The sequence below is a fragment of the Alosa pseudoharengus genome, unplaced genomic scaffold (genome assembly GCF_046254945.1).
Source record: "Alosa pseudoharengus isolate Yale_2024_CS ecotype anadromous, Long Island Sound unplaced genomic scaffold, YU_APseudo_1.1 YU_APseudo_1.1_scf_6, whole genome shotgun sequence".
Classification (NCBI taxonomy): domain Eukaryota; kingdom Metazoa; phylum Chordata; class Actinopteri; order Clupeiformes; family Clupeidae; genus Alosa; species Alosa pseudoharengus.
This window is the reverse complement of record NW_027468848.1, coordinates 13,675,535-13,687,673: the sequence shown is the minus strand read 5'-3', so window position 1 is coordinate 13,687,673 and position 12,139 is coordinate 13,675,535. Positions and strand designations below refer to the sequence as shown.

Here is a 12,139-nt window from a genome sequence, read left to right as displayed (position 1 = left end):
GGAATGAAGGCTAAATCTTAAATGTTTATCAAAGCAGCTTGCAATGTGACAAGTCCATATCATTATGGATTAATAGATCTTGACTGACGGTACATGTTTTGGGGGATGTTGGAGCACAGCTGCCATAGTATTTGGTCTTAGGTTACTTGTATGCCTAATGCTTGGCCCTTGCTTTTTACATGGAACATTTCTATTACACCATGGCATTAATGAATATGGATTAAGTTTGGAATGTGACTACGATACAAAAATAGTAATGCTCCAAACTTCCACCATAGAACAGCTTAATGAGTTTTCCCATGTCAAGTAAGCGCAAAGTATACTTGAATATTGCGCTCATTCTGCCTAACTTCACAGCAAACATGAACTTACAAGACGTGCAATTCAAATTATTTTATTTTTGAGTGCCGTTTTTTTATGCAAAGAAAGATATACAGTACACCCTATGTCTATGTAGAGAGTATAAAAAGAAGGCATACAAATTCTTAACCTGCTTTAATCTCAACCGCAGAGTCAACATTTTAATGGCTTTTAATTATCACTGGACAGTGCCTGATATAGTACAATGATGCCAACTGCTGACCAAAGAAATGGACAGTTGGTAGACCGTTGGACACAATGGATGGAATGACCTGCAGCCAAGTTCGATTAATTGGAGGGACTCATAGATAGGCCTAATGGTTGGATGGATTAACTGTTTTAAAGAAAAGTAATATTCAAAATGGATTATAGATATTGGAGATGAGAACTTAGAAGATCAGAACACAACAGTTAAAATGAACCGTTTCACTGAGTGACAGTTGCAACTGTATGACTAAACAATAAGCAGGTTCAGCACAGACATGATGGTTGAATATTATGTGTGTGTGTGTGTGAACGCCCGGCGGAGTGGGACGGCCTTTGATAGCGCTGTGCGGGCCGCTCAGTCCTAGAACAGGCCGTACTTGGTGGCCATGGCCAAAATGGGCGCCCCGGTGGGGACTCCTGGGAAGGGTCCGGAGGAGCCGGCGATGTCGATGTGGGAGTAAGGCAGCGGCTTGTTGGAGTCCACACCATACTGAGGGGAAAGAGGTGGGTTAGTGAGAGATGTGTTCATACCAGAAACAGTACAGGTGCTGCTTGTAGTTGCGTAGAATTGAGATGGTGCGTATGAATGAGTATTGTCTGCTGGGATGGCATGACAATTTTACATAAAGCTGAACATGGAAGAGAATGGTCAAATGTTTTATCCTGAAAGCAAAACTAAACTGATTGTATAGTATGTAATGCCTCATCCTCCACAGCTACCTGACATGAGCTACGTGAGCATATGCACAAAATGAAAGCAGTCATACAAATAACAAGGCCTAGAACCACAGCCTTGTTATTTGTATGACTGCTTTCATTTTGTGCATACGCTCACGTAGCTGTGCATGCCTAGAACCACATCGTTGTTATTTGTATGACTGCTTTCATTTTGTGCATACGCTCACGTAGCTCTAACGGCCAGTTTCCTGTCCCCTCCTGTCAGGGGTTTTCAGCTTTGGAAGTATTTAAATTTTTCTACCCTCAGTAAATGTTATGCTGAGGTGAGTTTAACTGGTGTCACCTTTACATTATTCAAAGCTGCTAGGCCATAGTTGCTCAGTTGTGTTGTGGGAGTCTGTGCTGTGTGTGCTCACCTATGCGCATTCTAATTGCAAATATATCTATGTGCATAGTTAGTACTTGTGTGCAGGGGTGTCACACTGTGTGTGTGTGTGTGTGTGTGTGTGTGGACTGATTACTAGGGCCCCAAGGGGGAAGAGGGCCCTTGAAAAGTCTGGAATATATTTTATTTTACCTGAATATTTTCCTTTCCAAATTAAATGCCATAATGAATGTAAAACTAAATGTAAAGTTAATTAGTAAAGTGTATCTGCTGAATAATTTGGTTGATTGAATGACTGAATTTTGTATATAAAAAATAGTGAAGAGTGTCTAAGGTCACACACACCCATTGCTAAAGCGCAAAATGGTTTAGTCCGCCTGCAGGACGATAGGTAGGCTATGCATTTTTTGTTGTCAAATTGATGAAGATGTTTTATTGCTTGTTTTTTGTCTATTTGCAAGTGTTTTGTCGATTTGCATGTGCGGCCATAACTTGCAGGTCGTTTGCACCTGTTGGCCACCGTACTGAGTTGCTCTGATGAGAACGGCCTGTGTAAGTCGCTTTGGATAAAAGCATCTGCTCAATGAATACATGTAAAAGTGGTGAGGATTATATATATACTGTACTCTACAGATTTCTTTAAGATATGTAGTCTCTTTCTCACACACACACACACAAACCACAGGCTTCCTGTGTGTGTGTGTGTGTGTGTGTGTGGAGAGAGAGACTGTATATCTTGTCACTTTTCCTCTAACTGCTCTAACTTACAGCTAGCTACCTGACCGCATGCACACATTCAAATGAAAGTAGGCCTAGAACCACAGCGTTGTTATTTGTATGACTGCTTTCATTTTGTGCGTACACTCACGTAGCTCTAACGGCCAGTTTCCTGTCCCCTCCTGTCAGGGGTTTTCAAGTTTGGAAGTATTAAAATTTTTCTACCCTCAGTAAATGTTATGCTGAGGTGAGTTTAACTGGTGTCACCTTTACATTATTCAAAACTGCTAGGCTATAGTTGCTCAGGAGCTACTCTATTGATGAACTCCCAATAGACTTGCTTAAAATTGTGTTAGCAAAAAAATTGTTGAATACCAGTGTAGATTTTTATAGGCTGTATTGCAATATGCTATAATCAATGAATGCAATATAATATAAGTCTCAATGTATCAACTGCCCCCAGATCCCCTAGCATTTAGAGTGGGTGTGTTTGCAAGAGACAAAGAACGAGAGAGCGCGCGAGAGAGAGAGAGAACGAGAGAGAGAGAGCGCAAGAGAGAGAGCAAAAGAGAGCAAGAGAGAGCGCGAGAGAGAGCGAGACAGAGAGAGAGAGAGAGAGAGCAAGACAGAGAGAGAGAGAGAGCAAGACAGAGAGAGAGAGAGAGCAAGACAGAGAGAGAGAGAGAGCAAGACAGAGAGAGAGAGAGAGCAAGACAGAGAGAGAGAGAGCAAGAGAGAGAGAGAGAGAGAGAGCAAGACAGAGAGAGAGAGAGAGAGAGCAAGACAGAGAGAGAGAGAGCAAGACAGAGAGAGAGAGAGAGAGCAAGACAGAGAGAGAGAGAGCAAGACAGAGAGAGAGAGAGAGAGAGAGCAAGACAGAGAGAGAGAGAGCAAGAGAGAGCTGTACCTTGTCCAGTCCGGAGCCCATGATGAGGAAGGCGGAGGGGGCCTGGTGGCCGCGGGGAGTAAGTGTGGACGGCAGGTTGTTGGCCTGCAGGATCTCCTCATACTCAGACTTGCCCTTGTGGAACTCGTAGTCCTCGCGGCGAATGCTGGACACCTCAAACACGTCGCCCAGCACATCACCCGCTGTCAGGCAGTAAGTTCAAAGGTCAAAGAAGTCATACATCCGTCAGGTTTACCTTCAGATCCACACCACTATATATATATATATATTCCTTCAGCATTATATTATATTATAATGTGGTATATTTACTTTATTTCAGCATTTCACATTTATCTTATGATAATTTATCTCATTGTAAGTTTCATTATTATATGAGGCCTAATAATGAAACTGATATTACGTGAAGAGTAATAACAAAACTTACTGATATAAACCAAACAATGACACATCAAAAAGCTGTACAAAAAGCTGTGGGTTCCTGCCAGCTACGGTTGTGCCCTTGAGCAAGAAGTGTAATACTGAAACTTACTTAGACATTGAGGCCTGTCTGCTTCTTGGCAAACATAGCTGGAATGATGGGGCGTTCTAGATGCTTACTGAAAACCCTTTGTCCATTGCCACAGTAAAGTTTGTCAAAACACTGTAATGTTGTTGTAATGATGTTGAGTTGACTGTGACAAAATAGCTGGAATGGGGCGTTTCAGATGCTTACTGATAACCCTTCGCTACAGTAATGTTGTGGAGTCACCTGTGCAAACTGAAAAGGGCGGTGGCTAATGAGCTGGGCTAGCAGCACAATACAAAAAGCGATGTCTTCCTGCATGCCACCGTTGTGCTCTTGAGAACTCACTATGTTATGTTTATGTTATGGTTATGTTTTGTTATGTTTTGTTATGTTATGTTATGTTATGTTATGTTAATGCAGACCCAGTCCTGTTAGAAAGGTTTGGCTTAACAAATGGCTTTGTTAAGTGCAGCAACAGTAGCCCGGTTGACACCAGACCCTTCTCAGTAAATCAAATTTGCCTGAAGTTCGTCTGGGTTTTTCCCACGCTACAGTGACAGCTCACTGTGGTCGGACACATTCACTGTGTTCAGCAGACATCTTGTGTGTGTGTGTGTGTGAGTGTGAGTGTGAGTGTGAGTGTGAGTGTGAGTGTATATATGAGTTCACCTGTCTGCATCTTCTGGGCGGTTCCAGCACGGTGGGCTGCTCCGTTGTCCATGATGATCTGCTCAGGAGAGACGACAGGGAGAAGGAGGGCATGGAACAGCGTAGTGGCCAGTTGGGATTGTGAGTGTGTGTGTGTCATACACACAGGTTACAGATGAGTTTGTGTGTATATGTGTCATTGTGCCATACTAACGGAGTAGTTGGGCCCCATGGCACGAATGGCATGTCCAGTCAAGGTGGCAATGGTGAATAATTCAGGAGACAGTTCTCCGACAGCCTGCAAATAAACACAAAGAGAGAGAGAGAGAGAGAGAGAGAGAGAGAGAGAGAGAGAGAGAGAGAGAGAGAAAGAAAGAAAGAAAGAAAGAAAGAAAGAAAGAGAGAGAGAGAGAGATAGACAGATCACTAAGGATCACAGAGGGAAAGGCAGCTTTCTGCTGGGAGGAGATCTGGTCAAAATAAAGATCTGCTGATGGATAGACAAGACAAATACAGAGATGTGTTTGCTCAAAAGAAATGGCAAGGGCCTTTACACATGTCAGAAACTGTGTATGCGAGATTAAAAGACAACAAATTGGATTTGCTGAATGAAGGCCATCGGAGTAAGCAACCTGACCATCCCTGCCAGCCTGCGACACCTCAGGACCAAACCCTCTATGGTATGAAGAGTCCACAAACAAACATCCAAACGGCTGCCATAAAAACATGACTCATACTGACAGGTCGTTGGAAGCACCATGTTTTCCTTTCGCTTCTATTGTTTTCCCCACAATTGACTCATAGAACACACACCTCTGCCCTTTTGATTGACAGACCTGGCAAGCACAGTCTTGCTATTTGTTTTGCAACTCTGGACTACTGCTCCGGGTGTGTAGGTGTAGTCCTAGTGTGTGTGGGCTCTCAACTCACTGCTCCAAGTGTGTGTGTGTGTGTGTGTGTGTGTATGCGTGTGATGGGTAAAATGCAGAGAAAATGCACTCTTTTTCAAGAGTGTCCAGGCTGAGACAGACTGCAGCACATGCGTGTATGTGGATATGTACAGTAGGAGTTTTGTGTGTATGTGTAAGAGTGTGTGTGTTACCTACCTGTTCCTTCATCTCACACAGCAGGTCCACCATGACCATGCGCCCCTCAGCGTCAGTGTTCCCCACACGCACACGCCGGCCAGCACGGGACACCACCAACTCGTCCGCCACATAGCAGTCTGTGACGCACACACACACGCACACACACGCACGCATGCACACACGCACGCACGTACACACACACACACACGCACACACACACAGTAGATGAATGAAAAACTGTGTAAAGGGGTGTCTGTCTCATTGTTTTTCAGTCTTGAGCTGTCCATAGAGGTCTGTGGTGTGTGTGTGTGTGTGTGTGAGTGTGTGTGTGTGTGCTCTGATATGGCATGCATTATGTCATCCTCACCTGAGCCGACACTGTTGCGTACCATCGCCATGGAACCCACCACCTTAAGGTGTTTGGGCTTCAGCTTGGCCAGTATCTGGGAGAGCCAGAACAAATGGGAGGAATGTCAAACATCTGATGCCCGAGACAGTTTAGCCTGCCTGCGCACACACTCACACGCTCACACTTTACTCTGTTTCACACATACATGTGAATGCACACACGCATAAATATACGCACAAACATATGCACACGCAAGAACGCACGCAAGCAACACACACTATTCGCTACATGTGGATGTACACGCGCGCGCACACACACGCGCGCACACGCGCACACACACACACACACACACACACACACACACACCTCAAAGAACCCCGCCACAGCGGCTGCTCCACACTTGTCCCTGTGCATGCCTGCCATCACACCCCCGGCCTTAATGTCGGCTCCACCGGTGTCATAGGTGATACCCTAGAGAGACAGAGACAGACAGAGAGACAGAGAGACAGAGAGAGAGAGAGAGAGAGAGAGAGAGAGAGAGAAATACATGGAGGAGAAATAGTGAGAGAAAGACAGAGAGAGAGTATGTTTGCAAGAGGAAAATGAGGTGGATGGAGGGAGGGAGTGAGAGAATGGGATGAAGGGAAAGAAGCAAGAAGAAGAGGGGGAGAGAGAGAAAAAGAGAGAGGCAGTGAAGAGGGAGGACAAGCGTTAAGACTGTACGTCATCACCTGCCACACTGGCATCTGTTTCTCATCAACCAGGGAGATCCAGTGTCATATGTACATTCTGCCCACTCTCACACAATCACTTTGCACTGTAATGGGAAACCCTCAGTCTGAGACTGCACAGTGTTACTGCCCACAGTAGAACATGCGTGTCAGATGGACAGGTTCTAACGGTGTGGGGGATGCAGTGCACACAGTGTTAGGCTACTGCCCACAGTAGAACACACGTGTCAGATGGACAGGTTCAGTAGAACACACGCGTCAGTAGAACACACGCGTCACACACTTTACATGATGTTTTGTTTTCAGTATTTATATGGTTTGATATGCAAGATGCTATTCTAATGTGTTTGAGATGACCGTATATACAGTATATGCTTAAACTAAGGTGAAATACACATGTCTTTTTTCGAGTACATGTCTGTCTGTGTGCATGTCTGTTTCTGTGTGTTTCTGTGTGTGTGTGTGTAAGGACAGGTCAGTCCACCATCTCTCACCTTGCCCACCAGCATGAGGGTCTGCTGTACGGGTCCCTCTCCACAGTACTTGAGTTTGATCACCCTGGCCTGGTGGCGTGGCACAGCTACATCGCACACGCACACGCACACGCACACACACACACACACACACACACGCGCACACACACACACGCACACACACACACACACACCAATGATTAACATATCACATATATAAATATAAACGTACAATCAAACAGATTTACATTACAACAGTAGAACGGACTCATTATTTTCTTACACATTGACCATACATATAAAACATATAAAATGTGTTACGAATTCACTCTTACCATTGGCACAGCGGTTCACTGCGGCCAGACAGGGATACTCCTTCTCCAGCACAGCCAGATCACTCACCACTTTCACCTGAAAAACACACAGAGACAGAGCCATGTACACATCCTCCACAGTATATACGGAGCTTTGTCAAACGGTGGTCCGACATTATGCAGTCATATGTGTGAACGACACCGACGCACATTAACAGAATCTCCGTGTGGTTGAACAGGTTGAACGCAAACACGAACATGAACAGAATCTCTGCATGTTCTTTGTTTCGTTCCGACACGAGCTAATTTACATAATGTCCGTCGAAAATACTAGGAGGGGAGTAGTGTAAGAGCTGGCTAAGTTCGGAATTCCAAATAGCCGGTTATGTTGTTCAAATATACGGTCCAACCGCTTGACATCAACAGAACATGCAGACTTACACGTAGGTCTGAAAGCTATTAAGGTTATTGTGTGTGAATGTGTGCATGTTTGTGTGTGTGTGTGTGTGTGTGTGTGTCTTCGGATGTCCACATTAATGGTCAATGGTCAACAGTGGCAAGAAACGAGAAAGATAGACGGACACATGGAGAAAAAAAAAAGACATGAGAAAGAGACAGAGCCAGAGAGAGGGAGAAGAGAAGTCCAGAGACAGAGGTTGCGATGTTGTGAGCCTGGTGTTGTTTGGTATGGACGGGGTGCAGTCTCACCTCCACAGGGCTGTCTTTGAAGACCGCCTGGACGTACTCAGCCACTCGAGGTGCCGCCATGCGCTCCGGGTCTGACCCCCCGATATCCCGACACACCAGCCTGGGTTTTGGACAATAGCAAGTACGATTGGCATGCATGGTGTAGTAAGGGGTTTCCCATTCTCTTACACACACACACGAACACGAACACGAACACACACACACACACACACACACGCACCGTCCACTCTCCAGCGCAGTCGCCAGGTCAACCAGTTGTTTTCCCTTTTGCGGATCATTCATCCACACACCCAATACTGCCACCTTGTGGGGGGAGGGCTTCACGTCACGCAGTTCCAGAGGCTGGGGGAAGAAATTCACATTTTGACAGTCAAATCTCACAATTTACATCTATTTTATCAGAAATCTTCCTTCATATCCATCTTACACAGCTATGGGACACACACACACACACACAGGTGATAACAATGCTTTATGTGGCACATTAGGGATACCACAAACACACAAGTTAGGGCCGCAGTAAGGTTCTGACCAGGTAGAGTGCTTGAAGGGCTCCCAACAGGCCCACGAGCGTACTCTTCTCATAACTGCGGTGAGGCGGACACACCAGCAGAGGGCGCTGCAGGCCGGCTTTCAATGCCCTAGTAGAGAGTGAAAGGGAAAGCAAGAGAAAGAGAGAGAGAATGAGCCAGGGAGATAGAGAGGTAACCAAGAGAGAGAAAGAGAATGAAGAACTAAGAAAACCCTTTTCCCACACATTTAAAACCACCTACCCAAATTGTGAAGAGCTAAACAAATGAATGAAATGAAATGCCTATCCTCCAAGGAGAGCATCCTTCAGCTGCCTTGGCAGCAAAATATATTTTTTATGATTATCATTTTTTATGTTCAATCAATAAACAACACATATCATACTGAGAGAGCATTCGGATGATAATAAAAATAACATTTAAATGAAATAAAGTTGGCAGCAAAATATATATAATTATGCCATAACCTGAGGGACACCTATGTGACATTGGTTTGCATGTATTGTCTGAATGTGTGTTTGTGTGTGTGTGTGTGTGTGTGGATGGACGGTCGGGGGTGTGTGTGTGTATTGTATTGTTTTTCCTTTGTCCTCCATCCGTCTTTTTCTGTCCTCTATTACCTCAATGGTTATTTTATATAAGTTTAGATCTATGTATGGTACACATAAATGTCTATGCCAATAAAGCACCTTTGAATTTGAATGAGCAAGGCAGTTAGAGAAAGTAACAGAGAAAGAGAAAGTAACGAGAAAGAGAAAGTAACGAGAAAGAGAAAGAGAAAGAGGGGATGAGAAAGACAGAGGCAGATAGAGAGAGAGAAAATAGCAAAGGTGATCGAGAAGAAGAACACACAAAATGAAGCAGTTTGAAAAGCCAACAAGGTAAATGATGGCTACTTTGAAACATGGGAAACAAAAGCTAGACTATATTGTCTTTGTCTGTATATGTTTTGACTGACCACAATAACAACAGGACTGAAAGCAAAGAACATTGATGTGCCTGAAGAAAGCCACTGTATACTATATATATAAGCACTTTAGTCTATTTAAATATAAATATAATCTATGTTTTGATCTTAAACAACCATGCCCGAGTTGTGGCACAGTGCCTGCAATAAAACTAGAAACAAATACTGGAGCCTTGACAATGTCCCGCTCATCTGCTTTGCTTGGGTCCAATTCAAATGGCACACCTCTTAATGCCGTTGCTGGCAGCATCGCTGAACCTCCTGACGTCGTCATAGTCACGGTTCACGGGGCCCGTGGATGCAAACACCAGCCTGTTGCCAGGGAGACCAGGGATCTTCAGGACCACCACCTCGTCCCCGAGCCCATTGTCCACCTGTGAGCGAGGGACATGGACAGAGGAAAGGTTAGAGGGAGGGAGAGACAAACAATATTCAACTCAACTTCTATTGTTCCTGTGAAAGCACATTTTAATCGAATGAGAGAGAGAGAGAGAGAGAGAGAGAGAAAGAAAGTAAGAAAGAAAGAAAGAAAGAAAGAAAGAAAGAAAGAAAGAAAGAAAGAAAAAGAAAGAAAGAAAGAAAAAGAAAGACCGAAAGAAAGGAGAGAGAGAGAGAGAGAGAGAAAAAAAAAGACAGCAATGCTGGCATAATTTAACAAATTTCAACATAAAGATACTAATGTGAGGGATCATTTCTTTGCTCTGGATGTACTCTATGGGGATCTAAGGGAGCTTATTCTTCGTATGATCTCCAACACGTCACCTGAAAGCGTGTGTGTGAAATCGTGAAGTTCAGCACTGCATGTGCTTTTGCGATGCATTCCATGTGGTCAGAAAAAGGTCTGACACGCATATCAGGACAAACACTGTTTACTCATCGGGCGGGTCATGATCAGAAATCTCAAAATATGCAATCCACCCAGATGACAGACACCCTTTGTTTGCTGATACATACTGTCATCTGTACTCACTGACATGTTGTGGTGAATAATAAAACCAGTACTACTGGTCATTGTGATATGTCATGAATGAATGAATGTCTAAAATGTGTGTGAGAGAGAGATGGAAAGAGAGTTTAGGTACATACAGAGCTGTAGTCCACCAGAGGTGTTTTCAGGCATTCCAGCTCCTTAGGCAGCTTATCAAAGCCCTCAGCGACCAAAACTATGCCATCAAAACTGCAGCAGCACAAGCACAGACAGACAGACAGTCGAACAAGCAACTTTCATCACAATTCAACCCTATTTACTCAGCTTTTAGGCAAGTATAATGTCTCATGCGTATACAAGTCCTAACTTTTTACAGGCATCTTAAGTAAACAATTGGCTATAGACACTCAATGGCCAATAGATAAGCTGTAATGTGAAGCAATAAAGGTCTTCTATGTGAAAGCAGAGACCAAAGTCTGGGACAAAGTACTTTCTGAGACACAAAGTTGCCATGTCTGCATCTCCACAGCACAACTTTCTGCATTTAAAACCCAGGCTGCTTTTGTTACTTACTTCTGGTCCTTGCAGTCGGTAGTGCACTGAATGGGCTGGACACTGAGGCCAAACACAAAGACAATTGCAGTAATTAGCTTGGTGCACACAGACACAAGCATTCAGTTCAAGTCTGTAGAATGGCATAGAGGTGGTTGCATATGTGTTTGATAGAAAATTGGTCCACCAAACGATACAAAAAAAAGTCTGCTTAGCAAGTTTTCACAGTAAATTCTTAAATGTGGTGGCATATTTATGGTTATATAATTTAGCAGACGCTTTTGTCCTCGCTTTACAAATGCATTTTAGAAAAAAAAAAATGTTTCAGAACTGTCGTGTAAATGCTACTTTCACTTCCAGACACGGAAGATCACTTCTGCATTGTCCTGAACACGAGGTTCGCGTGAAGTTGCTGATGCTTTCACAAAGTAAGCAAGCAGGGACTGATGCCTACTCATTCTGTTTCAGACAGATTATATAGCCTAGCTGCACTTGCTATACGACGTTCCAATCAGTAGCCCACCTTAAGGATCTTCTGCCTTTGACATTTGATGTCTGATCGTCTACGATCATATTCACCAGCAGTGCAGCTACCGCATCTTTAGCTATAATTACACCACACAACATAAATCCATTGTTTTGCATTAAAAACACTGACTGACATCAAGTTCACACTCTCAGATAATCGGTCTTGCTAGGCTGCCAACACCAGGAGCAATGTATGCAACGAGGCACTGTAGCTTACCGTTATATGAAACTAAACAGCCAAAAGCTGGTTTGGAAAATATACTCTGCCTCACTTAAGTTATTTTTCATACATGGAAACATACAACACATCTCATGTTTAAAGTATTAGGATGATTGTAATTGTGTTATGGTAACCAACAGACATTAAAAAAATGGTCTTACCAGGTAGACATCTCAGCTAGTCTTCCCTGAGTCTGAGAGCAATAGCGGCGAATGAGTTCAGTCAGCTGACAAAACTCGCTCAAGTTCAATCACATGATTTTAGCGAAGCGCATTGATTCCTGGGAAGTGAAGTTTCTAATGATTAAAAGTGTTACTAACTTCACTTGAACTCTAACAAAAAGC

At 43.8% G+C, this 12,139-nt stretch overlaps 1 protein-coding gene across 1 annotated transcript; it reads right to left on the bottom strand.

The window, feature by feature from the left end:
• Positions 1-378: 378 nt before the first annotated feature.
• On the bottom strand, positions 379-12,075 carry LOC143106602 (putative aminopeptidase W07G4.4). Its single transcript, XM_076270954.1, has 16 exons — positions 11,957-12,075; positions 11,069-11,110; positions 10,654-10,744; positions 9,793-9,941; positions 8,603-8,711; positions 8,291-8,412; positions 8,071-8,170; positions 7,384-7,459; positions 7,070-7,155; positions 6,211-6,315; positions 5,863-5,938; positions 5,514-5,632; positions 4,622-4,705; positions 4,429-4,486; positions 3,255-3,436; positions 379-1,057 (listed from the first exon to the last, which is right to left on the bottom strand). Exons 1-16 carry the CDS (start codon positions 11,965-11,967, stop codon positions 929-931), a joined length of 1,539 nt encoding a protein of 512 aa, XP_076127069.1. The 5' UTR covers positions 11,968-12,075; the 3' UTR covers positions 379-928.
• Between the last annotated feature and the right edge of the window lie 64 nt (positions 12,076-12,139).

What these genes read in the sequence shown, in the direction of transcription:
- LOC143106602 (XM_076270954.1), bottom strand. An exon ending in ACTGCGCTGGAGAGTGGACG is followed by an intron (nt 8,171 to 8,290) that starts GTGCGTGTGTGT and finishes TCCAAAACCCAG; the next exon opens with GCTGGTGTGTCGGGATATCG. An exon ending in TCAAAGACAGCCCTGTGGAG is followed by an intron (nt 7,460 to 8,070) that starts GTGAGACTGCAC and finishes TGTGTTTTTCAG; the next exon opens with GTGAAAGTGGTGAGTGATCT.